The sequence below is a fragment of the Neltuma alba genome, unplaced genomic scaffold (assembly GCF_004799145.2).
Source record: "Neltuma alba isolate B1F8T4 unplaced genomic scaffold, ASM479914v2 tig00012467_pilon, whole genome shotgun sequence".
NCBI classification, from domain to species: Eukaryota; Viridiplantae; Streptophyta; class Magnoliopsida; order Fabales; family Fabaceae; genus Neltuma; species Neltuma alba.
In genome coordinates this window covers 58198-83407 of record NW_021636943.1, presented here as the reverse complement: position 1 = coordinate 83407, position 25210 = coordinate 58198, and the positions used below count along the sequence as shown (strand labels likewise).

The 25210-nt window shown below is 33.3% G+C and overlaps 3 protein-coding genes and 2 non-coding genes across 6 annotated transcripts; 1 reads left to right on the top strand and 4 right to left on the bottom strand.

Moving 5' to 3' along the window:
* Positions 1 to 1339: 1339 nt before the first annotated feature.
* On the bottom strand, positions 1340 to 2529 carry LOC114727373 (uncharacterized). The gene is made up of 3 exons (XM_028914082.1): positions 2070 to 2529; positions 1701 to 1915; positions 1340 to 1586 (listed from the first exon to the last, which is right to left on the bottom strand). Exons 1-3 carry the CDS (start codon positions 2280 to 2282, stop codon positions 1466 to 1468), a joined length of 549 nt encoding a protein of 182 aa, XP_028769915.1. The 5' UTR covers positions 2283 to 2529; the 3' UTR covers positions 1340 to 1465.
* Positions 2530 to 9116: 6587 nt separating this feature from the next.
* Positions 9117 to 18521, top strand: LOC114727375 (AP3-complex subunit beta-A). The gene is given in 16 exon segments (XM_028914085.1): positions 9117 to 9425; positions 9728 to 9754; positions 9757 to 9805; positions 9970 to 10016; positions 10019 to 10218; positions 10445 to 11077; positions 11808 to 11869; positions 11871 to 11979; positions 12331 to 12457; positions 12535 to 12644; positions 13972 to 14172; positions 15078 to 15435; positions 15438 to 15490; positions 15493 to 16067; positions 16928 to 17191; positions 17892 to 18521. Coding segments are annotated over 16 exon segments (3402 nt in total). The 5' UTR covers positions 9117 to 9202; the 3' UTR covers positions 18256 to 18521.
* Positions 18522 to 19992: 1471 nt separating this feature from the next.
* Positions 19993 to 20064, bottom strand: TRNAK-UUU (transfer RNA lysine (anticodon UUU)). The gene has a single exon. It is a non-coding gene; the product is annotated as a tRNA-Lys (tRNA).
* A 1726-nt stretch (positions 20065 to 21790) lies between these two features.
* TRNAK-UUU (transfer RNA lysine (anticodon UUU)) lies at positions 21791 to 21862 on the bottom strand. Its single transcript has one exon. It is a non-coding gene; the product is annotated as a tRNA-Lys (tRNA).
* Positions 21863 to 22355: 493 nt separating this feature from the next.
* Positions 22356 to 24257, bottom strand: LOC114727388 (elicitor-responsive protein 1). Of its 2 annotated transcripts, XM_028914102.1 has the most exons (6): positions 24191 to 24257; positions 23910 to 23975; positions 23002 to 23140; positions 22701 to 22836; positions 22443 to 22540; positions 22356 to 22414 (listed from the first exon to the last, which is right to left on the bottom strand). In XM_028914102.1, the coding sequence occupies exons 1-5, from the start codon at positions 24255 to 24257 to the stop codon at positions 22484 to 22486; spliced, it is 465 nt and encodes a 154-aa protein (XP_028769935.1). In that variant the 3' UTR covers positions 22356 to 22414; positions 22443 to 22483. The 2 variants fall into 2 exon arrangements, with proteins under 2 accessions (XP_028769935.1, XP_028769933.1); XM_028914100.1 differs by having other exon boundaries at positions 22373 to 22540.
* Between the last annotated feature and the right edge of the window lie 953 nt (positions 24258 to 25210).

Sequence of the window (25210 nt, the reverse complement as noted above, 5' to 3'; positions counted from 1 at the left end):
TCTATTTTAGCTTGGGTTGGCAACACGATTGTTAGTCTTGGTCATAAAACGAACATTTATGCGTTGGGATGTTGGATTAATTTTTGAAAGCTACTTGAGAAGTAATGCAGCTTGTCACATAGTTGACCCAGCAGGCTTCTATCTAACTATGTCCATGGTGGCTGTGAACCAGCTTTGATAAATTTTACAAGCTTAACCCAAGTTATTAGTCCATCCACAAATCATCCTTCAAAATATCCAGGAAATGTTGGAATAGTTTAGGACATCTAATATATTCTTAGTTCTTCTTGAGCCAAAAATATATATTCTCAGTTTCTTAAGCCAAAAAATATATATTCTTAGTTCTTCAGCTCTGTATCGAGTTTGCAGCCTCAATTTCAATAGGTCATCCTGATCCCCAAAAAAAAAAATTTTGGGGCAAACCCGCCCATTTGCCTTAAATAATAAAAAAGGTTGTGATTTTAACTGTAACAAAAATACAATCTAATTAGAGAAATGAGAGGATTTGAAAGAGCCTTTAAAATTGAACTTTCAATGGTGATATACCAAATACAATCTAATGAGAGTTTTGTTTTATTAGGTGTATGTGCTTATAAGTATTTAAGATAAGAAAATGCGAGCAGGGCCATAATGATCTGAGGCTTAACACCTGTTATTTATAATGAGTGTATTATGTACAGAGAGCCTGTAGGCTATATCCATGTAAGCTAATCTAAACGGGAACCACATGCTTAATTAGTTATTTACAGCTAATATACAGTTGTTATAAAGATTTACCATTTTATTTCTACTTATAAGTCACTTATATTCAATGCCCACAGATCAAGAAATACATTAAATTGATAATTTTCTTTTAAGATTTGCTCTTATTAAAAGAAGGGTATTAAAAACTATGTTTTATATTTTCTTTTACCTATTCAAGTCAACAGGGGTAAAAATGAAAAAAAAAATTAATAATTATCCTACAACTTATATTTAGCAACAAATTTAAATTTTTTTTTCAATACAAGTGATTTATAAATAGGAACAGAGTGATATTCTACTTCTAAAACAACTATGGGCTCGCTGGGCTTAGAACACTGGGCCGGGTAACTGTTTAACAAATCTGATCAGAAGTAATTGGGAGTTATCCAGTACAGCAAATAACAGCAACAGCAAGACCTGTTATAATTAGTCCATGGTATCCAATTGATTTTCCTCCTTTAATTCCGGTCGAATAGCCAAAGAAGCGTACGAAGCACTAATCTCATAAATTGAGATCTTAAATCTTTAATAATTGTTTCACTTGGTTTGATTTTAAATTTCCTAGTATTGAGTTCTAAGTTAAAGTCATCATGCATGCATAACTATTATGGATAGAATTTCTGTTTCGATCTGTTGGTCAAGATAACAATACATGATAAATCGATAATATCAAACTGATTCATCAATACCCTCTTTTCTGCTTTTGATTAGAAGGGAAAAGTTAATTACAATTTGGGGGGTTCAAACATTTATATACTGCAGATGCGGGCTGCTTATAAGTGGGAATGCTTTTGATGTCAACAAAACGGACTTCACCAGGCGCAAAAGACAGGTCCCTGTGCCTGAAATATCAAAGAAGCAGAAAGGTAAGCAAGTTGTGAAAGGATCTAACCTCATTTATACTCTGAAGAGTAGAATGATAGAGTAAATGGTTTATCAGTAGTACAGTCAATTACCTTCGCAAGTCAAGTCCTATCAAACCGGCCTGAAGAACTGTCAAATTGTCAGAATCTGGGGAAACTATAACCACAGTATCGCCGGAGTACTGAGTTTCGAGAATTGACATGAGTTGTGTTACTCGAACAAAAACATCACTAACACTCTCATTTGGAGTTCCATCATCCACAGGAGGTGGTTTGCTGTTTGGAGAAATACCATCTAATGCATATATCTGTGGAATTCAAACGATACTGAAGTTTAGTAGATCACACATAACACCATTATCCTATAAATTCCTCTAAGCTATGATAGATAATGGTAGTAAGGAAATTGATCTAACAGAATATGCATCCAAAGCAGCTAAACAGCCCAGGGAGAAATCTTACTTCTGACATGGATTCCAAGTTTTTGCCTTCATAAGCACCCAACCCACGGGCATCCAGAAAGCTGTATTCTGGGACTATAAAACTGAAATGAAAGAAATCGACAAGGACGCTCAGCTCTTGTGCAGCACAGCCTGGCTCTAAGATGGAATGGCACATTTTAAGTGAAAAATATTGCTCTGGATGTCTTAAAAGTTGAAACCATGTAAGCAACATTTCAAACGATCCTCTCTGTTAGTGTGACTGTGTCAATGAAAAAAGCAGATAAATTTGTCACTGGAAAACAACATAGGACAAAACGTTGGTGCAATGTTCATGGATATTAATAACAAATGTTAAGTGGATATTACTTATAGCGAGAATCAGTCTTGTCCTCCAAAGTATAGTCGCTCTAAGTGATCTGACATATCAATTAACTTCTAATAGTAGGATCAGAAGCAGTCCATTCAACAAAAGGTGAAAATAAAAATAAAAAAAAAATTTTGTAAGTATATCTGTAAGTATTTTTTTGAGTGTAGAGACATATTCTAACTCTGATAAATCCTGGAACCCAACTCATCTATATTTTTGTAACAAAAAAAAATTGCCTTGCCTGGGTTTTGATTTTACTTATTAATACACAATACTGCAGAATTCGAACCTGTTTCTTAGTATAGTTTGAAATCAAATGGCGTCAATCTTTCTGCATACTTGTCCCACCAATTTTGTATGGAGAGTTTAAGATCTCTTGAAATAATATAATTACTTCTATGCTTTAGGAGATAGTCCTCTAGTCTTTGATATAAGATATATTTAATTAATTTGATTAGATTAAGAAAGTTAGATAAGTTACTTAATTATAAGAAATATGACACGTCTTTTCTATCAAATCATCTTTCTTAATATCTTCCTCCTTCTTCTACTTGATTATGGTTGGAGAGTATCCATAAGAGTATTTAGAAAAAATTAGAATAAATATAAGATAAATATAGATAGAAATAGATAGGATCAAAATTAATTCAACAATTAAATCCTATATTAAGGACTGGAAGAGTGACTTTTTTATATATTATTTCATACAATGAAAAAATAATTTTTAAACCAATTCAAACAGTGACTTCTTTTAGCTGAATTAATTCAAACGTTGACTTAATTGGAGGGATTAAATTTAGTTTTGGCATGGTGTGACATTGCGAAAGCTCTTCGCGCCTTAATTGATGAGCAATAGGGTTGAATTCCAAATTGAATTACATTGGGAGATCCGAAGATTTGTGACTCAACACCAACCCCTCGTGGGCATGTTATTAATATTTTTTTATACCAGAAAGTGTTTATTAATAAATTAAATATTACTCAAAAGGACTTGTTCCATGCGGAGTCCCATCAACCTCGTCGGCCGCAAACTATAGAAGCCATCTGGATCGCATGCTCTGAATTGACAATTTGAAATAAAGAATTTGTCCTAAGAAGTCCCACCAAAGCAACAGGTATCAAAAGGGCTTTTTTATCCAGACACGACAAACATAAAAAATATTTACTCAGATGCTATAAGATCAAAAATATTTACTCAGATACACACTTGAAATCGTTCAGATAGTGAACGAGTTTAAAATTTGTACAGAAGTTGTTCAGGCCAAAAACGACTTCAGTGGGACCTACATCTAAAATATGAAAGTTGTTCTTGGTCTGAACAACTTCAGTGGGACCCACATCACAAATGGAAGTTGTTCTTGGTCTGAACAACTTCAGTGGGACCCACTATTTGTCTTACACTCCATGCGTTTTCAGCTTTCATATTTTGACCAGACTATTTCTGCCTTTTCCAGCTACACGCAAAGTGTTTCTTCCTTCCCCAAATATTCCCATCAATATAGAGTAGTCATTCAATGTCTCTCACGCATGAATACTTTGTTTTTGCATGTGAGTGTATAGTATGAATTCTATTTATATAAGGTATTCGCCATTCCCACTCATCAGAAGGCTTCTCTTCACTTCTCACATTCTTCTTTCTCTATGTGTAAGGCATTCCCGTGAAGTAGGGAAATACGTTTTATCTCAACTTCAATTCTTCATACAATTCAATTATTCTTTCTCTATATATAAGGCATTGTGCGTGAAGAATTGAATTTATCTGCAGGTCCTTCAGTTCTTCTTTCTCTTTCCACAATTTCACGTGAAGTTGGTGGTGTGTGTGGCCTTGCAAATATTGCATACGTTTTATCTCAACTTGAGGCTTAATTTTTCTTCTGATTAAGGTACATTCTCTTGATTAATTTTTTTAAAAATTTTGATATGTATTTTGCTAAATGATGGATAAGAATTTTATATTTAGTCATTTTTACATGTTGAGTTTGTTTTAATTAAAAAAATGTAGATATAAAATAAATTACAGTTTTACTTTTTATAATCTGATTAAATATATATCTTTTTTTTTTAGTAGATAGTGTTTGAGTAAATATGTAGTCAGATTAAATATGTATTTAGTTAGATAATATTTGGTTGTGAGCATGGTAATCAAACTTCTCCTATGCCAGTCAATACGTCATGAAAAATACTTGAATATTTAAAGAAAAATTGATGGAATAATATTCCTCACTCATAAAATTTTAATATACAATGATAAAATTATTTTGTTAAAATTACGTAAAATTTATATCAAAGCATGCATAGAAGACAGTTAAATTATTTAACTATAAAAACCTTTAAAATATTGAAAATCCAAATCAGTGGTCCAAGTTATAATTTTTATTAAATTATAATTATTTTATTATTTGATTATGCATAGTGACTTCATGTATGAATTTCATAAATTCAAGTTTACATACCTGTCACGAGTTTACTTAAACTCGTGAGTTTGACAACCCTGGTTGTGAGCTTAGTCTAGTCTTGTATCTAGCCAATAAAAGCTAGCACTAAATGGTGTCAAAATTTTCCTAATAAAAAGAGTACTGATGATGGGGTTAATAATAATAAAAGAAATGATTTTTTTTTTTGGAAAAATTAGAGGGGAGGACCTAGAGAAAGCAATATTTATTAAAGAGGATCTTAAAAATTATAATTATTTAGGCAGAACCAAATAATAAACTATAAATTTAAAAAATCACTCAACAGTACTCAACTATATTTATTAAAGAGGAGTAATAGCTAATGTTTCGTCATATTAGTAATTATAATTTCTAAATAACTAATGTGAAATAGTTATTAACATTTATTTTTGTTTCATTCATATAAGGATGTTTTTTGGGGTCACTTAAACGGTACCTAATATAAAATTACACAAGTACATTTATTATAAGCTTATTATTATTTAATGTAAATTTACCTTTATGTGTTAACTAAAGTATATATCTCATCAAAGCATTTATTCGCAATATAGAATATTAGAGGTTGAAAGGAATATAATTATTCTTTAATAATATAGATAAATTAAAATTGAACATTTGAAGTATGAAGTTGGGACCAGGAGGAGAAAAATGAAGCAGAGGCAATTTTTTGAATAAGAAATATTTTCAAATTAATTTATTTAATCAAATATTTATCTATTTAGTCATTAAAAATATCCAATAATGGAACATAAGTTAGAAAAAATTTAGAATGTAGTTGTGGGAGAATTTAATGTTTTTAATATATTTAATCCTTCTAAATATTTATAGTTTTTAAGATCCTTTTGATAATAAAACAGAAGTAATGATTTTAGCTAATTTTTTAATAATATTTAATTATAATATTTTTGAATAAAATGGAATGAATAGAAAATTATTTATTTAATATATTTGAAATATGTAATTCTATATTAATTTTATATTGATATATTAGAATTTATAATAAAATTTTAATATGTAACGTTTAGTGGTGATACTGGCTATGTGGTAAGTTTTTTTTTTAGTTTTTTCTGATCAATATCATCATTTTCTATGAAAATTTTTTCAAACCTAATGTTTTATTTATTTCAGGCTGACATAGCAGAACAGTTATATAGGCTAGCAATTAATTCTCGTCCAACATGCTCTGATTGTATTGATTATCGAGAAAGAGTTGCTCGAGACCAGCATAACATCTACTTGCAGTTAGAGAACAACGGTTTAATATGAATTCTCAACCAGCTCCACCACCAGTTGAGCTACCCCGTCCACAAATTCCTCGAGATAGACTAAGCAAACGGGCGAGGCGGTTACTGTCTACTCAGCCACCAATTGTAAATGAAAATTTAAGTGAACAAGAGTCTCAAAATTTTAGTCATTTTGATAACATACCAGTCTCATCAAGCCCTATCACCTCTTCCAATCCAACTCATTTTTACCCTCATCACATGCCATCATCATCAACATTATCCCATTCTGACTAATCCAATCCTCCTCAATTTCAGTCATTCATGTCCTTATTTGATGATCCTGCATTATTTATCGATCAATATAACACTTCTTCTTTTGAGCAAGGTGGTCCATCAAATTAAGCATTGTCACCCCTTGACAATCAATTTCTTAGCCGAATCACCTTGGTTTGATTTAAATACGTCAACTACGCAGACAAATGAGACATTAGATCAACTCAAGAAGTAAATATACAACAACGGCCATAGCGTGCGCGGAGGAGACCAAGATGTGGCACGGGGAGTCATTATTTGTGAGGTAAATTAATTCTTATTTTTGTTCATGTCAATTTAATTTTTATTTTTTATTAATTTTAAACATTTAATCATTACTTATTTTCTTTAATCACTTTTTAATTAATATAATATTAATTATTACTACTATCATTATATAATTATTAACTCATTGTTCTAATGATATGACCATATTAACATCCCTGTTAGGAATATTTATGTGGTGAGAGACTGTGAAGAAGTTGTTCAGATGCTGGTGAAATTTAAAAGTAGTGTTCACATCAAGATGAATTTCAGCTAGACAGGAAGACAAAGGTATTGGAGGAATTGCTCTTACTGAGATGGAATTTTAAACGTTGTTCAAGCCAGATGAAGTTCAAACTGCATGGGAACCAATTTGTTATCGAAGAAATTGCTCTCTCGTTAAAATGAACTTTTAAAGTTGTTTAAGCTAAGAAGAAACTTTGAGTGTAGCATTTGGGGAAATAATTCTCCACTATGTAGTATTTGAAGAATTTTTTTTTCTTCTTGTTTGCAGCGTTTTGCTAAAAATTCCCTAAGAGTAACAACAAAGTTGGGTTTGATTGCAAAACCCAAAGTGGGTTTGATGCAAAACAAAAGCCCTTTCACTTCGTTAAGTGAGGAGAAGGCTTATGATGAGTAGGAATACATTATTAGCTTTCGACTAAGAAACTAAGGATAAAATAAAATGTGAATCTGACGGATTTTTTCTAAAAAATTCTTGGAGGAGCTTCTCATATTTCTACAATTCAATTAGATGTGAAATCTAGAAATTTCCTCAATATACTTCTACAATTCAATTAGATGTGAAATCTAGAAATTTCCTCAATATACTATATTTTAATAAATCTATATTAATATCTAATTAATTATTAATTATTAATTAAATAGAATTAATTAAAAATAAATAATATTAAATAAAAAATAATAATATTCTATTTATAATTTTAGAATTTTAGTTATAATTTGGAATAATTAAATAAAAAGAATGCCGAATGCCTTATATAAGTAGAATTCATACTATACACTCACATGCAAAAATAAGTACTCACGCATGAGAGATAAGGAATGACTACTCTATATTGATGGGATATTGGGGAAGGAAGGAACACTTTACGTGGGGCTGGAAAAGGCAGAAATAGTCTGGTCAAAATATGAAAGCTGAAAACAATGGATGTAAGACGAAGTGTAAGACAAAATGGGTCCCACTGAAATTGTTCAGACCAAGAACAACTTCCATTTTGTGATGTGGGTCCCACTGAAGTTGTTCAGACCAAGAACAACTTTCATATTTGGATGTGGGTCCCACTGAAGTCGTTTTTGGCCTGAACAATTTCTGTACAAAATTTAAACTCGTTCACCGTCTGAACGATTTCAAGTGTAGTATCTGAGTAAATATTTTTGATCTTATAGCATCTGAGTAAATATTTTTACTGTTTGTCGTGTCTGGATAAAAAAGCCTCTGAATTATACTATCTGGTCAAAAGAAGGAAAAAAAAAGACTATCCGGGAAAAAAAAAAAGGGTATAAATTATACTATATTTAGATTAGATTAAATCAAATTAAAAATTAAATTAACTCTTATACTACCTCTGATCCTTAATATAAAACCTCATTTGATTTTTATTTTGGTCCTAATTATAAGACTTCAATCCATTTTATCTCTCATATTTATATATTCTTCCCAAGATAGTCCCTTTAATAATAAATAATTTTAACCAATAAACTTGATTAGTACGGATTTAGTACGGATATTTTAGGAAAGTAACACTTATTTATTATAAATAATTAATTTAACTTATTCCCTTAATCTCCTTAAATTAGTCAACCAGCTCTTATAATTAGGACCGAAGATAGTACTAAAGACCAAAAATAATATAATTATTATATCTCTTTCTCTCGTGCATAACTTCCCATGTACATTCAAGTTCAAGCATCAACACTATACTTTGTTGGGATTGTTTGGTTTAATCCATATTAAAAGTATTTTTTCACAAAATGAGATAAATTCTTTTATATATTTATTTGTATATTGTAAAATCATTTTCAAATCATGATATAATATATTGATTTTGTACAGTGGAGACAAAAAGTTCTATTGGCCCAAATGTTCAAAGAGGTGAAATAACAAATTTTAAGAATTAGAATAGGAGACATTCTTGGAAAAAAAAAACAAAATCACGTCCATATACTTCTTTCAGTCCATTTTAAATATCAGTCTTGTTAACCATTTTTAATTATAAGATATTATTTGCAGAGATTACAAATAAAATCTTATAATTAGTACTGATGATTGTTAGGTTTGATGAGTGGTGGATGATGACTCAGTATACACGTGGCAAGTTTGTCCATGAAGATTGTCGGATGGAGTGTTTGGCTGCGGACAAAAGGGGCAGGGGCAATTCCAGCGAAGGTATTTTCCAGTGTTCGATCTACTCTTTTCTCGGCATCCAAGCACTCCCAACTTCGCTCCAAATTCAGTTAGTAGAGGATCAGAGAGAAGAGTTGCGACAGGAAAAATTCTTCCCAAAATATGTTCCCACAGTTTGGGGCGACGGCGGAATCTTTGAGTAAAGCGTCCACGTTGGTGTTCCGGATCGGTACAGACGCCCATCTCTACGACGATCCCGAAGATGTCAGTATTGCTCCCCTACTCGACAGCAAGTTCGATTCTGAGAAATGCGAAGCTCTTAAGCGATTGCTTGCCCTCATCGCCCAGGGCTTCGATGTCGCCAACTTCTTCCCTCCCTCAGTAAGTGTAAAGAAATCAATTTCATTTTGTGTTGCAGCTTATCATTATTTGTCAGCTTCTTAACCTATGTTGTTGATTTGCGGTGCTCGATTTGTACTTCATTCATGGTGTAACAAAATCACCGGATACGAACTTCATTTCGCCATCGAAATTTTATGGGGAACATTTTCAGTGGTTACTTGTAGTTACAGTTCGTCTAGAAAACGATTTAGTTCTATGACTTAAACTAGTTCGAAGATTTTTCTACCTAACATGTACTCATCTGTTTTTCCATTTTTCTCTTTCCATTATCAAATGAGATTGCAGGTTGTTTTAAAAATGTTGCATCTCAATCTTGGAAGTGAAGAAGCTGGTCTACTTGTACCTCCTGCATTATGCTGAAAAGTATGTAGCTGCAGTAAGCTGGTCATGGTCATATTTTATAATTATGCATTTAGAAGTCAGTACATGCTTTATTTCCTGACTCTTGGCATTCTATACTCGGTTTCGCACATGATGAGTTACTCTCACTGATAGTGCTTTTATTCTTTCATCTTTTTATGATTTAGGCGTCCAAATGAAGCATTGCTATCAATTAATTGTTTCCAGAAGGACCTCGTGACCCAAACCCACTGGTGAGGGCATGGGCACTTCGTGCCATGGCTGGTATAAGGCTTCATGTAATTGCACCTCTTGTTCTTGTTGCTGTGGGGAAGTGTGCAAGAGATCCTTCTGTTTTTGTTAGAAAATGTGCTGCAAATGCTCTTCCTAAGCTTCATGATTTGCGGCTAGAGGAACATACTTCTGCAATTGAAGAGGTCTGGTTAACATATTCATTGCTTATCGCTTTCATCATCATTTCCATTGTTTCTGCGTGTTTGTGCCCTCTGAACGCAGCTGCATCCATAATTTCCATGGGATTTATACTTTGAAATCTGAATTTGCATAAGATACTTCTATGCCAGATATTGGAGGGTTGGCAATGTAGGATTATAAGGCCATTATAGTTTCAATTAATTAACAGCGATGCTCCATTTTGTGCAGATTGTTGGACTATTATTAAATGACAATTCCCCAGAAGTTGTTGGAGCTGCAGCTTCTGCATTTGCTACTGTTTGTCCAAATAATTTTTTGTTGCTAGGAAGAAAGTTCAAAAGGTTGTGTGAGATTCTTCCTGATGTTGAAGAGTGGGGTCAGATAATCTTAATTGGGATCCTTCTGCGGTATGTGATAGCAAGGCATGGACTTGTCAAAGAATCAATCATGTTTTCTTTGTGTCAGGAAAAGGATTGCAGCTCTGGAAAGACTGTATCTGAAGATGATGAGCCAGACTTTACGGCGAAAGAAGCTGTGGATGGCTCTGGGAATACTTTATCTGAATTAGCAAATATGATTTTCCATTGCTACATTGAAAGGCCAGATGAATATCTGTCACGGTCAAGTTCTCCAAACAAGGGTTTTCCTAAATTAGACGTATCCCAGTTTTCGTCTTCCAGCAATGATGCTGTGAAGATCCTGCTCCAGTGTACTTCACCACTGTTGTGGAGTAATAACAGTGCTGCTGTTGTACTTGCAGCTGCTGGTGTGCATTGGATAATGGCCTCTCGGGATGATGTTAAGAAAATTGTTAAACCACTTTTGTTTGTCCTGCGATCATCATACACGTCAAGATTTGTGGTAGGCATTTCTTGAACCCCTTGTTTTCGTCTTATTTTGCTCTATGCTTTTGAGTAGAATGGCACATGCTGCTATCACTTCAGTATTTCTGCTCTAGCCCTTCTACTCTTCCATTTATTTTCTATTTTTTCTTGAATTCCATGCATTATTGCATATATGATGGCCTCAAACCCCATGGGTCTTGGCCCTTTAAACGCCTAGCCTCAAGAGAACCTGTGTTTTTCTTTTTGCTTTCTCTTGTCAGCGCTGGTTCTGCATGTTTTTCTTTGTCCCTTCTCTGTGGAAAGGCGTGCAGACCACTTAACATAAACAATACAACAATTTCAGAGGCCACCATCACTCTTGGTATCATAGTGGCGCCTTTTTGTGTCTAACTCCAAAATGGAGCAAAAAGTAGACTTAGTAGAGACAAAAATTGAGGCATTGTATAGCTCGGTTACAGAACATTGTGCTAAGCCCCAAGAAGGGGAAAACATTCCACTCTTTCAAACTAGGAAGGAATACTGCAGCTGGAGACAAGGACATGGGGACATAATTTCAAAATTTAATACCGCGTACATGCAATTTTTCCACAATCAACCTGTAGGAGTTGGGACTGCTCCCTTCCTGATAACCTAGCTGCAGTGATGGTCCATTTCAAAATTTTTGTGATTGGCATATATCTGAATTGGATAATTCTTGGTTTAGATATAAATGATTGTTTGTTTTTTGTTTATGATTTACTTTGCAGGTCCTGTGCAATATGCCAAGTTTTTGCTAAGGCTTGCCTTCTCTCTTGTTGCTCACTATGAAGATTTCTTATACATTCTTCAGATTCATATCAGATTAAAGCTCTGAAGCTTGAGATACTTTCTGCCATTGCCACAGACTCGTCTGTTCCATTCATTCTCAAAGAATTTCAGGTATTTCACCTCAAATCCAAGGATTCCTTTTCAGCTACGTTGTGGCATGCAGATGAGTCACTGCCTTGTGAAATGAAGTATTTGTCAGCATCAAACCTTGGCCTCCTGTGCAAATTGTATGGAATAAATGTCATTCTACTTTCTCATATACGCTGAAAATTACTGTTGCTTCTTAATTTTGGTTAATATTTTTTATTATTTTAAATCAAAGTGATGGTTAAATGAAACAAATGGTATAATTAATATTTTCACTCTATTGGGGTGTGAATTAAATTTTACCATGAACTTAGAAAGTAAATTCCATTTACTAGGTTTCTGCATAAATTGATGTTTTTCTTAGTGCGTTGCTAGGATTATATTAAAGATCCAGACAGGAGATTTGCTGCGGATACTGTTGCTGCCATTGGTCTATGTGGTCAAAGGATTCCAAAAATGGCAAATGCATGTTTGGACTGGTTGTTGACTCTGTTAAGACGTGGTATGCTAATACTTACCTTCTTTTTCTCACATCTATTTAAAATTGTCCAGCTCCTTGTTTATTGTTCGTAGTTGCAGAACTTATGTGTAGCGGAATTCAATCTGTGGTTGGAGAAGATGGCGTGCTAATTCAGGCAATCATATCCATTAAATCAATCATAAAGCTAGATCCACTCACTTATGAGAAGGTTTTTATGTTTTCTTTGTTCTGAAATATTCAAACCACCCTCGTGTTTCTGCTGTTTTTTTAAATTGATTATTATTATTTTTTTCCAAAAGACGATATAAAGATGCAGGCAAATTGGAATAAGCTTGGGTAGCATACAATGTATGCACTCTGGTCTCCTGGGACACCATTTTGATCATTAGCTGTTAGTTTGGAAAAACTAGTTTATTATTTTCTGTTGCTATTTAGACCTCAATTCTGCTCGTTGCTAATATCATGAACTGCTTACATCATTCTAACGTATTTAGTGTGGTGAGGGCTTATTCAATGTATTTTTATATTCCTGGAGGAGGCATATAAAGTTCTATCTTCTGTATGCTATTGTGAGAAGTACAAGTTTGAAGAGGGGAAAGGATTTTCCGATTTTTTTGATGTAGCTAGCTCCTGGGATAGGACAGCTTTGAAAATCCAGTGTGCAAATACAACTTTAGTACAAATGTGTTTCTGATTTATGATATCAACCAGCAATTCATTTATTTTCAAACCAACCCATTTACTGTCTATTATTTGATTGACTAATCCTTTAGGGTTAAGGTCCAATTTTGGCCTTGAAATTTTGCATAAGAGCTGCAGGTATCTGAAAGTTTTTGTTGGTAGTATAACCTTGAAAGTGTTAAAAAATGAGCAAAATCGTCCTAACTTGTGCATAGATAAGATAGATGAATTTCATCATATGCTGATGGAACTGAATTTTTTTTATTCTTTCTGTGCTTTTATGTTTGTGGTGCGCCAGCATTGTGCTATTTCATCCTCCTTTAGGCATTTTCATCCTTTCATTAGTGATCAAAACCCTATTAGTAGATTTCTTGTCTCTTTGTTACCCATGTTATAGCTATTTATGTGTATTTCAAGCTATAGTGCTAGGGCATTCTTGCCAAAAGTGTAATAAGCAGAAACGTGCTTCATGTAAAGTATTTGTTTGTAAACTTTGTATAATGATACCTTATTTTATGTCTGACATGTGCTTCACAAGCGTTCCTAGGATTTTTCTGCCCATACAGGTTCTATCGTAATTATATTGTTTTCAATTTTGTTTTAGGTTATTGCTTTCTGGAGTTTGTCTACCACCCTTTTGTCAGTGCAGACAACATTGCTGTGGTTAATTTATTATTAGTAGTAATTGGTTGTAGCATTTTAGAGTTCCTTGTCTTCCACCTTTAGTTTTGTCAGCACAGAGAATATTCTAGTTTCTTGCTTGCAGCACTGCTATGGTTGAGTTAGTTATTAGTAATTATTGCAGTCTTTGGATGCTTTCTTTCTGAGTCTGCTGGTGACTTCATTTTTTATAGGTCATAATTCAGTTAATCCGTAGTTTGGATACAATCAAGGTCCCTGCTGCCCGTGCTATGATTATTTGGATGATGGGGGAGTATTGCTCTTTAGGTGAGATAATCCCAAGGATGCTGAGCACAGTGCTTAAGTACCTAGCTTGGTGCTTTGCCTCAGAAGCATTAGAAACAAAGCTCCAGATACTTAATACAATGGCAAAGGTACGCCATGAAGCTAATCTTGTGCTTGTTTGCTACTGATTGATCCATATGACAATTGAACAAATCTTATTGCATTTATATTGTTATTATCCCTATCCTTTTCTCTGGTAACCGAAAGTATCAAGTACTTATATCTCAAATGTAAACAAAGATGGAACTAAACAGTGATTAATAATTGGTTTTATATTGTTGGCCACTGGCTGTGATTATAAGCCTTAATCTCTTAATTTGGGTTGCAACATGTAGCCTTGACCAGAACTCATTGTGAAACTATTTCGATCATAGATTTCTTTTTCCTATGTAGTTCAATGTAGGCTTATGTTTCTTCACAGACTTGTTAAATTCTTTTACAGTGTAGCTTATTAATTATATGGTTCTATACTTTGCATTCTTTGGCCCCTTGCCTCCCTTTGAAGAGGGGAAAAAGGTAGAAGGGAAAATGAAATTCTATCTTGAATGGTGCTATCCTTTTGGTCATAATCTTAACCTTGAAAGCCATAATTTTTTCCTCCTGAAAGCAAGTAGGTTGGACTGTTAATGGAAAGCTGGACAGCTACATATTTTTTAATATGCAGCTTTTTCTTGCTTAAATTTGCTGGCACGGTTTACTTTTTCTGTGCATACGTGGTTGAATTCTGTGCCTTGTTTTTTGAATATATGACCCGATGGATCCTATTTTAATTTTTTGCTTTCTCAGTTGTTTGAATTCTGTGCACTGTTAAATGAATATATGGCGACATACTTGCAAGTTTTTCGTTTTGGATTCTCTGATATTAATAATTTGTGCTTTTTAGCTAGTTTAGGTTAAAGGCTTCCAAATTTATAATTTTTATTTGCGCTGAAAAGCAAAAGTTTCATTTGATGCAATGAATTTTATTCATTGTTTTAATGGCTTTTGGTTGCAGGTCATACTATGCACTAAGAAAGATGATATTGGGTCCTTGCGTAGAGTCTTAAGTTATGTAGTTGAACTGGCTGAGCATGACTTGAACTATGATATTCGTGATCGGTCATGTTTTGTGAAGAAACTTTTCTCACGGAACCTGGAGTCCCAACAAAATGAGGAAGAAGAAAATAACAAATCACAAAATAAAGACCTGTCCTATGTACTTGCTCAATGCATATATGGTGGACAGACAAAAACATTGACAGTGTCATCTGAACCTATCAATTCCCGGTTTTATCTCCCTGGTTCTCTTTCCCATATAGTATTCCATGCAGCTCCAGGCTATGAGCCTCTTCCAAAGCCTTCTAGTCTTCCATACACACTGACCTTGATCAAGATGATGGGGTTTCTTCAGCAGATTTTGATGAGAGGAGAATGGTCCTGATGCATCTGGATCTTTGGATGAGGAAAGTGCTTCTGATTACAGTTCTGAACGTTCATATACTGGTTCAAGTGATGTTAGTCGCAGTGATGAGACTGTTTCTGGTCATCAAGGTAACAACAATGCTGATCCTTTGATTCAGATTTCAGACACAGGTAATGGTGGCCAAAATCAGAATGTTGTGTCTCACCCGGATACAACTGATTTTGGGGAATTATTGTCTACAAGAGCTCTGGAATCATGGCTGGATGAGCAGCCTGGATTGTCTACAGAATGTACAATGGAACAAGGTCGAGCCCGTAGATCTTCAGCTAGAATAACAATAGGAAATATCAGAAGTCGAGTTAAAAATAAATGCTATGTGCTCCTAGATCCTACAAATGGAAATGGATTGAAGGTCAATTATTCATTTTCATCTGAGACGTCAAACATATCCCCTCAACTCATATGTTTAGAATTATTCTTTGAAAATTGTTCTTTGGAGTCCTTATCTGATGTAGTCTTAATAGATGAGGATTCTAGCAAGGGTTCAGATTCTACGAACCATACATCATCCCCTGTTGAGAGGTAAACTCTAAATTTTCCATTTCTTATTTAAGGTAAACTTTGATGTGCCTTTTCTATTGTGATTGTCAATATAGTATATTTTTCTGTGTTTTGTTTTGCTGAATTTGCACAAAATTTTATGTGTGTTGAATTATACTTCATTCATGATGAAGAACAAGTGTATAACTGACTTGAGAAGTCTGACACAATAACTGAAAATAATCACCTAGGTTCTGGGATAGAAACTGAAAATAACTGACATTTAGAACATAAGATAGACGACAACTAAACATAAAAGCTATTTAAATTCCTATCTTCAGTTCTTTTCCGAGGAAGGACTCCCACGCCTCTTCCTAGAATAAGCCAATAAGAGACTTTGGACTCTAACAGTCACCTTCAGGGTGAAAATTTAAATCTCAAAGGTTTTTTCGCTTTGTGAATTGTGATTTATAACTCTATATGCTAAACATAGTTTAGGAATTAGCTTGAGTTCTAGTTTACCGAATGCAGGAGGAGGATATTTTATTAGAATTTCAATTTGGGCTTTAGGCTTTTTTATTTTAATGAGGATTTTGATTCAGCCATTCAGGAATATTAATTTTGTCAAATTTTGCCTTTATCCTTTGCTTGGATTGGGTGGATTTCCCAGCATATTCTCTCCTTGATTTCATATTTGGCATTACTCTTCAAGAGGGTTATAACTTATGGTTACCCGTTTACCATCGTTCTTTTCTCTGAAATTGATAAATTATATTGAGAGCTGTGTTATATGCTCTTCTGGTTGTTTTTGGCTCTCATGTTTGCATCTTATATTTGCATGATTTTTACATATTGGTCTTTTGGAACTAACGGATCCTACTGCTTTTGGCATTGCACTCCAGTGCTTCGAATACTGATATACCAACTCTGGTTTCTATGGAAGAGATTTGTTCTCTGGAGCCTGGTCAGACAGAAAAGAGGACTCTGCAAGTTCACTTCCATCACCACCTATTGCCTCGAAAGTTGGCTTTGTTTTGCAATGGCAAAAAATTTCCTGTAAAGCTAAGGCCTGATATTGGATACTTTGTGAAACCACTTCCAATCAGTATGGAAGATTTCAGAGATAAAGAATCTCATCTTCGCGGGATGTTTGAATATGTGAGGAGGTAAGTCAGGATGTGGAACATCTAGTAAGTAAATTTAGTATTCACAATCCCAATCCATGGGATATGTACCATCAATTTGATTGAGTTCCTTCAAGACAACTCTTGGTCCCACATCTTAAAACGTTGGAAAAATTTAAAAAAAAAAAAAAAAAAAAGCAAAAGAACACGCATCTCTGAAATAGTCTCTTTTTATCTGAATCCATAATTGAATATGCTTTAGATTGTCCTCCATAGCAAATTGATTTTCATCTTATTTCTGTTATTCTGTTTGAACCTTTGAATAATTACATTTTGCCATACTGCTATATTGATAGTGCATCTTAGAGTTTCCCAACTGGTCTCAACAATTCAAATTTTTAACGGGAAGAATTTCTCTGAGGGATTTGTACTCGGGGAATGGAACTGAGAAAAATTAGCGATGTTAAAAGACTTGGTGTGCATATCGTTGTTACGTCTAGCTTCAGGATGTAACCATCTTGCTTAGGCAATCCTTTCCTATTGAAATGATGCAACAGCTAGATTTAAGATGAACAAAGCGTCACCTGCAAAGGTTGAAGCATATATGAATCTTGTTAACTCGAAGAATTCAGCAGACAAAAAATTGACTTTGTACATTATTACAAGTTTACTCTGCTTCATTGTGAGCATGATTCTTTGAGATTCTAAACTTCAAAGTCTATTATGTTGTATGATGTGTCAGTTGTTCTTTCATTGATCACATTGAAGAGCTGAACAAGGACAGCAACTCTTTGACAAAGGACAATTTTCTTGTGATCTGCGAAAGCATAGCACTAAAGATGCTCAGTAACACAAATGTTTCCCTCGTATCTGTGGATATGCCTGTTACTGCCCACCTTGATGATGCATCTGGTTTGTGCTTGCGTTTTAGCAGTGAGATCTTAAGCAATTCCATGCCATGCTTGCTTACAGTTACCGTTGAAGGTAAATGCTCCGACCCTTTGAGTGTTTCTATAAAAGTCAACTGTGAAGAGACTGTGTTTGGTTTGAATTTCCTGAACAGGGTTGTCAATTTCTTAGTTGAACAGTCTCATACCCAATCGTGAGTTTGGAAGTTCGATTGAGAAACTCATTTGAAAAACTCGATGATCAGAGTTTTGAAGTGTGGTGTCTCCGAACTATACACTTTATTTTCTGGGGTGGGTGGGACGTGTGATGATTCAACATGTATATGACTTTATCTCTCATTTATTCGTTTTTGGGATGCTAACTTGGTTCCAAATACCCTTTTTTATACCTTCTATGCTACATGGAGGGGAACATAACCTTTGCGTTTCATCAATATCCATTGCTGCTTCTACACTTCTTTCAATTGCCTTGATCTATTGCTTGCTGCACGTGGCTGCAATCTTTTCTAGTTCTGAGCAACAAAGTTGTATCTCATGGAAATGGCACAATTTTTCTGCTGTCCTGAGTGTACAAATCATACTAGCTTCGAAAAATGTTCAACAAAACGGTGCATACTGGTGCTAATCACCTTAATCTACATAAAACTGTTCTATTAAAAGCAATGAATAATTGTGGATTTGGGGTGGTCTGCAGATTTTTTTTCAGGTGCTCAATTCTTTATGGATTTGAACAAATAATGCATTTTTTGTATGCTAAAAGCCTATAACTGACCTTTTCTGGTCTAACGGTCAAGCCATTCATTGGTGATTTGTGCCTTAGCTATCATAATTATTAGTGGTCTGAATGCAAGTGAGTGGGAGATACTGTAGTAGATATTACTCAACTTGAAAAAAATAAGGTTAACATATTGGTATGTTGGCAAAAAGGTTGTGGCCCGATGAAGGACATTCTTTTTCTTACTGGGAGTGGGAAGCGGGTAGAGTGTTCTCTTTTATTCTTCATTTTCCAATTCTCTCTTTGTACAAGCCTTTTTCGTTGGCAGTACAACGTTTGTATGCTTTTCTATGCCCTCATTTGTACTATTATATACCGATTTGGTCCTAGCGACATCCAATATATGGTTATTGAGATCGGGGGAAAATAATAAGTTACTTAACTTTGTCTGCCATTAATATATCCACAATTGTTTTTTAAAATGCAAAGACCAAGATACTTCCAAAGATTATGTTATCATTTCGTATAACTAAGAACACAATTATTAAAGCAATATCCACTTTTCTTTAAAAAAATAAAATTATTTCAAATTTGAAAGTCATTTATTTTATGTTGGAAGTTATACGTTTAAATTAATTAAAACATAATATATGATCCTTTTGTGTTTGTCAAATATATTTTGCATTTTTGAGCTGCGTGGTAAACAAGGACATGGCTGGTAAAACAAATGCACTGATGGTCCAGATGGAATGGGGTGTACGCAAAAGTGGGAAGTTCAAACCATTCTATCCTAATCTATGGTTTTAGAGAAAGGGGGGGGGGAGTACCAAGAGTACTGTAGCTAAATAGGTCTAATTCTTTTCCCGTAAAGAAAGTGAGTATTGCGCATCAATTTAAGCAAAAAGTTCTTATGTTTTAAAATAAGGAAGATAATTTGATAAAACCTGAGATACATTTAAAATTTCTCGCAAAAAAATAAAACAGAGATACATTTAAAATTTTTGTTGGAAAATAATTATTTCATCCGGTTAAACATTTGGAGCTCCAAAGGTTGACCGAACTCTCGATACTGTAGCCTAAAGCTGTCAATGTACTGAACCTCACCATAAGTAAAGCCATCTTTTCATCATTTTAATTTTAAATTAATAAATGATGGGAGTCCAGAGCCTAGAACCACGTCGTATTTCTGGAAAGATCTAAAGCAAATCTAAAAGAAAAACCGCCGACCGTGGGGATCGAACCCACGACCACGTGGTTAAAAGCCACGCGCTCTACCACTGAGCTAGGTCGGCTTGATGTTCACTGTGTGCAATTCAATATAGGTAAATCAAACAATGAGGACTTCCCTCTTTTCTTCATTGTTTGTTTCACTTGATTGATTTCTTTGTTTTTGCTGTTATTGTTGAACTGCTCACAGAAGTTTTTGATGCCTTTACAACGATGTTTCTATTTTCTTCGTCTGTATAATTTACTTGTTTTGGAAAAAGGTAGTGCAAATAGTCTGATTTAACCTTCAACCTATATGTTACTTCCTCACGTTTTTTTATATAAGAGTTACTTAATCAATTTGAATAGATTAAAAAAATTACTTAAATTAATTATTTATAATAAGTATAAGTTATTTTTTCTAAAGCACTCTTCAATATTGACTATGATGGAATGAAAATTACTCAATATGTATGGTCAATGGGGATATTCTAGAGAATAAATTATAACTTTAAAAAATAAAGTGCATTAAGATCTTATATTTAAAATAGAATTTAATTCTCAACTACTTTTATATTAAGCATAAGAGACAATACTAGATTTTTTTTTTAAAAAAAAGCTTGATGCAAATTTGAACTAACACTAGTTGTATATTGACTTGACAAAAACACTAGGTTATGAAAGCACATCAAGTCTAACAGGACCATTACTCTGTTGTCCAAAAAAAAAAAGTGATGTCCGTTCTCATTAAAAACAATTTAAAGCTTTTTTTTTTGGGTAAAAAAACAATTTAAACCTCTATTAGTATATAAAATGCGAAATTGAATGGACCCTGAACCTGATTTAATTTTCTCTTATTGAAGCATAAACTTAATTATGTCTGATCAATTTACCCAATTTTCTTTAATTAGAAAAATAGTTGTTGACATTTTGAGGTTCTAAGCTAGATTGATCACATAACCTCCAACTTACTAAACGCTTTTAAAAATTCTAAATAGATTTTTAACATGGCCTAATTTTAGCAAAATTTTTTAACACTCATAAAGTTGTTAAAAAGTTATAATAAAACTCAGAGTTGGAGGTAACATATAAATTTTGACTTTGGGTCTACTGATAGAATTTCTAGATCCTCTTGGATAGTAGTGACTATTAAATCATATATATTTTTAATTACTGTTAATGTAACTGAGATCTCCATTTTCACTAATTAATTTTAAATTACTTATGATAATTAGCATATTTGATGCAATTAAAAATTATGAAAATGTTCAGATTTGTATTCTTTATATTAATGTCATTTTTTTTGCATCATGGTATAAATTACTGTCATAATCATTAAAAAGACATTTAAATTAGAGATGTTATATCCCACACACTTTCAATTTTTTAGATTAATCCAATAGTTCGTGGGCAAAAAAAAATTAATTCAATAGTTAAGTTCTATTATATCCTGTCTTCTTTTTGGCAAGAATAGTTGAGTTTGATCCAAAATTAGCTTTTTTTTGGTCTTGTATATTTAGACACTAAAATGTCTTAGTTTTTCATTAGAAAATTTTAAATTGATGATTTTTAATATTGATTAAATATAAATTTAATAATGTTGGCAAAAAAAAATATAAATTTAATAATGTAAGAAAAAATATAATAATGTTCTAATAAAAAATTTTGTGCTTGTAGTATTTTGATTATATTCTGTAAAAGTGCGGAACAAAAGTTGGCCAATAGCGATTTTGGTAAAGCTGACGTGGGACCACATGCAGCACGGTACATCACAATCACGAGACTGAGGAATTGATGAAAATCCTAAAAAACCGCCGACCGTGGGGATCGAACCCACGACCACGTGGTTAAAAGCCACGCGCTCTACCACTGAGCTAGGTCGGCTGACTGACATGATGTTAGTAGGAATTATACTTTACACAATTCACGATTTTCTCTCTTTCAATTCTAAATATAAAACCCCTATACATATTCTAAATATAAAAACCCCACACATTTAACATATGATTTAGTGTTCCTGTGGTATTATGAACAATAATCATTAACCAAAAAAAATCCAATCTTATGAGCAGAAGTTTGTGATGGACAGTTTTTTCCCCCCTAAAAAAGTGTTTAGTAGATGTCAAAAGTATTTTTAAAGAATATTTTCATACAAGTCGAGACAAAATTTTTTTATATACTTATTTTGTATTCTGTAAAATCACTCTTAAAACTATAGTTTGGTTTCTACTTAAACAATCTTTAAGTTTTATATTAGCTTTGATGTTGTAATTGTATACTTATTATTTCTCGAAATACCTTGCTCTATAAGAAGAAAAAAGAAGAGAAAAATGAAGATAGTTGTTTTCACGACTATGTGTAAAAAAAAAAATCTAAAATTATATAATTAACAGAGTAATACAAGGGTAACAGTACATAAAATTTGCTATATTTTTCCCCCCTTCTCTTCAAACTCACATTTTCACAATCTTAATTTCGAAAATCTACATCTGATGAACTTAATAACTAGTAGTCGCTTTCCTTCCATCCTCCAATGTCTTCGTCAAGAGATTCGTCTTCTTCCTGTGAATTCAAACAAGACAACAACATCAAACAAAATGATTCTGTCGTAAATTTCTTCAAACTGATTGCATCATCACACGTTTATTATAATATTATATATATATACACACACACACACATATATCAACATAAGCAACATGGAAATTGAGAAGCTAAGTACCTTAAGGGTGAAAGTTATACCAACTTCAATTTCTCCACAGTAAGATTGATCTGCACCAACCACTCTATACTTTCGAGGATGAAGCTCAGATCTTCCATTCTCTGCTCCTAAAGCCAGCAAATCCTCCACATATATTCTGCCACCCACACACAAATTCATCACAAACATATTCAATATGATATTTGGTGCTCTCGAGTTAGCATCCTTTAAAGAAAATCTTCATCATTATTGAACATTTGAGTTGACTTATCAATTTCTTTCACAGGGAGCAAGTTTACTGAAGAATATGGTTGAGCCTTACTCGGCTTGGCCAAGGAAGTCATCAGCAGAGAAGAAGTCCTTGTCCTTGATTTTAAAGAAGAGCTTGAATTGGTCGCCTGATCCAGGATATTCTGCTCTGAATACAAATTTCTCGTTCCACACTGGATTGCTACCTCCCTCTGCATCATTATATATGGATATAGAGTGATCAAACATATGCCATAATTTTCTGATAAGCAACACCCTAACCTATAAGTTTAGCTTTTCAACTTAGCAGCAAGTTCGATTCAATTGCAGAAAGAGAGGGAAAAACTTCTTATATATCAGCATCCTATTACTTTTATGATGAAAAAGACGGAATCAGCAAAAGCTTATAGTTATATACTAGGAAGAAAACGGAAACTTATATTCAATCTTAAGTATCAGCTGAGTGAAAAATCAGACAAATCAATAGACTATTTCAGATTTAACAAATCGTTTGGTTATTCATATTTCATTTTCCCTTCCTCCCCCCATTCCACACACACAGTATTCCACCATTTTACACGGTATTCGATTAACATGAAACTTAATCACAGCATTCTGAGAGATCAATCTTATGGATCGTCTGACAATTTCAAATGAGAGCATATACTATATGGCTTATTCGGTCAATTTGGTTAAGTACAGATAATTAATAGACCCTTCTCATGATCAATTAATCAAAATAGGAATACTCTTAGATACATACTGCTCGTCCTTTATACAATTCAGGTACAGCAGAACACAGTCATAGCGATAGCCGGGAAAATAATAAAGGAAAATGCTCAAAAGTAACTGTTATATATGATGAATAAATCCCTAGTTCAACCATGTGTATGCATGTTCAAACTGGTTCCAGCAGGACTAATTGGAGTTATGTATATACATGAATTAATGCATAGGAAAATTGAGGAAAATAAAACTAACCATGGACTACACTAGTCTGGCGCTCTTGGCCTTTGTACTGGATCAGAACGTAGGGATCGATACGAGCTATTGAGAACAGACAAATATAAGAAATGAAGATTGTTAGATTTAACATATAATAGCATGAGAAACCTGAAAATTTCAAGAAACTAGAGAATTTCAGTCAACCCCTTTTAAAATCGATGAAACAGCGAATAACTCAAGAATTGGGGATTAATGTAGAAATTCTCAAGCTATGAGTGAGAAAGATGATGAAAAGAGAAGCTAAAGCTGAAACGCACCAAAGAGATCAGACAGAGGAAGGCCCTTAGCTTTGACCACAAGCACCTCCATGAATCCGATTGCCATTAGAACTTAGAAGAATCAAACAACGAGGGGGGAAAATTAACTGACGATATAGTCGAAGACATATGTATGTGCGTGTATATATATATATATATATAGATAGATAGAGAGAGAGAGAGGGAGAGGGAGAGGGAAATAAGCTAAAGGTCGCCGTCCTACCCATTCCAGGTTTTCACATTGGTTTGTAATGGGTCAATGGCCTCCAGAAACTCTATTTGATTTTGATAATTAATTTTATCATATGAGAATATATCAACTTTGTCAGATTAAATTAATCTTATGCTTTTGTTATTATTCGTAAATAATAATCACATAAATGTTAAGCTATATGCAAATAATTCATAATATGCAATATTGTATTGGTGAAAATAATTAGGTACTAATTAACTGTATAAATTTAAAATTTGAAGAGTTTATTATTGGATTTTTAGAAGTAGCATTATTTTCGTATGATTAACTTTGAAGAAATTTATGTGTAATTTAGTCTTTAAATAATAAGAAAAATGATGAAGCATTGGTTAAAAAAACGAGCAAGGTACCGAGCCGCCAAGTAAGAAGGAATTGAAAAAGAAAAAGAAAGGGAAAGAAAGGAGGCTGGGGAAGCATAGCAGTATATGACCCCCTCTCTCGCATTTAATTTAAATTTGATACTATCTCTTTTGTATTTAATATAAGAGCTAATGACTAATTTGAATAAATTTAAAAAATTTGTTACATTAGTTATTTGTAATAAATATATTTTATTTTTTTAAAAATATCCTGACTAGTTATGTATATTGGTTAGAATTATCATTTGATGGAACTTTTAATATGTACAAACATTATAAAAAAAAAGATAAATATAAAAAACAAAATGAATTAGAATCTTATATTTATAATAAATTAAATATCAAATTATTTTTTATATTAAGTACCAAGAGTAGTATATTTGAATGATGTTTCCCCCACATGCTCAT

What these genes read in the sequence shown, in the direction of transcription:
- LOC114727373 (XM_028914082.1), bottom strand. Translation starts at nt 2,282, where the DNA reads ATGTTGCTTACATGGTTTCAACTTTTAAGACATCCAGAGCAATATTTT. An exon ending in ACTTGGAATCCATGTCAGAA is followed by an intron (nt 1,916 to 2,069) that starts GTAAGATTTCTC and finishes TGAATTCCACAG; the next exon opens with ATATATGCATTAGATGGTAT. An exon ending in ATAGGACTTGACTTGCGAAG is followed by an intron (nt 1,587 to 1,700) that starts GTAATTGACTGT and finishes TTGATATTTCAG; the next exon opens with GCACAGGGACCTGTCTTTTG.
- LOC114727388 (XM_028914102.1), bottom strand. Translation starts at nt 24,257, where the DNA reads ATGGCAATCGGATTCATGGAGGTGCTTGTGGTCAAAGCTAAGGGCCTT. An exon ending in CCAGACTAGTGTAGTCCATG is followed by an intron (nt 23,141 to 23,909) that starts GTTAGTTTTATT and finishes ATAATGATGCAG; the next exon opens with AGGGAGGTAGCAATCCAGTG. An exon ending in GTATAACTTTCACCCTTAAG is followed by an intron (nt 22,541 to 22,700) that starts GTACTTAGCTTC and finishes TTGAATTCACAG; the next exon opens with GAAGAAGACGAATCTCTTGA.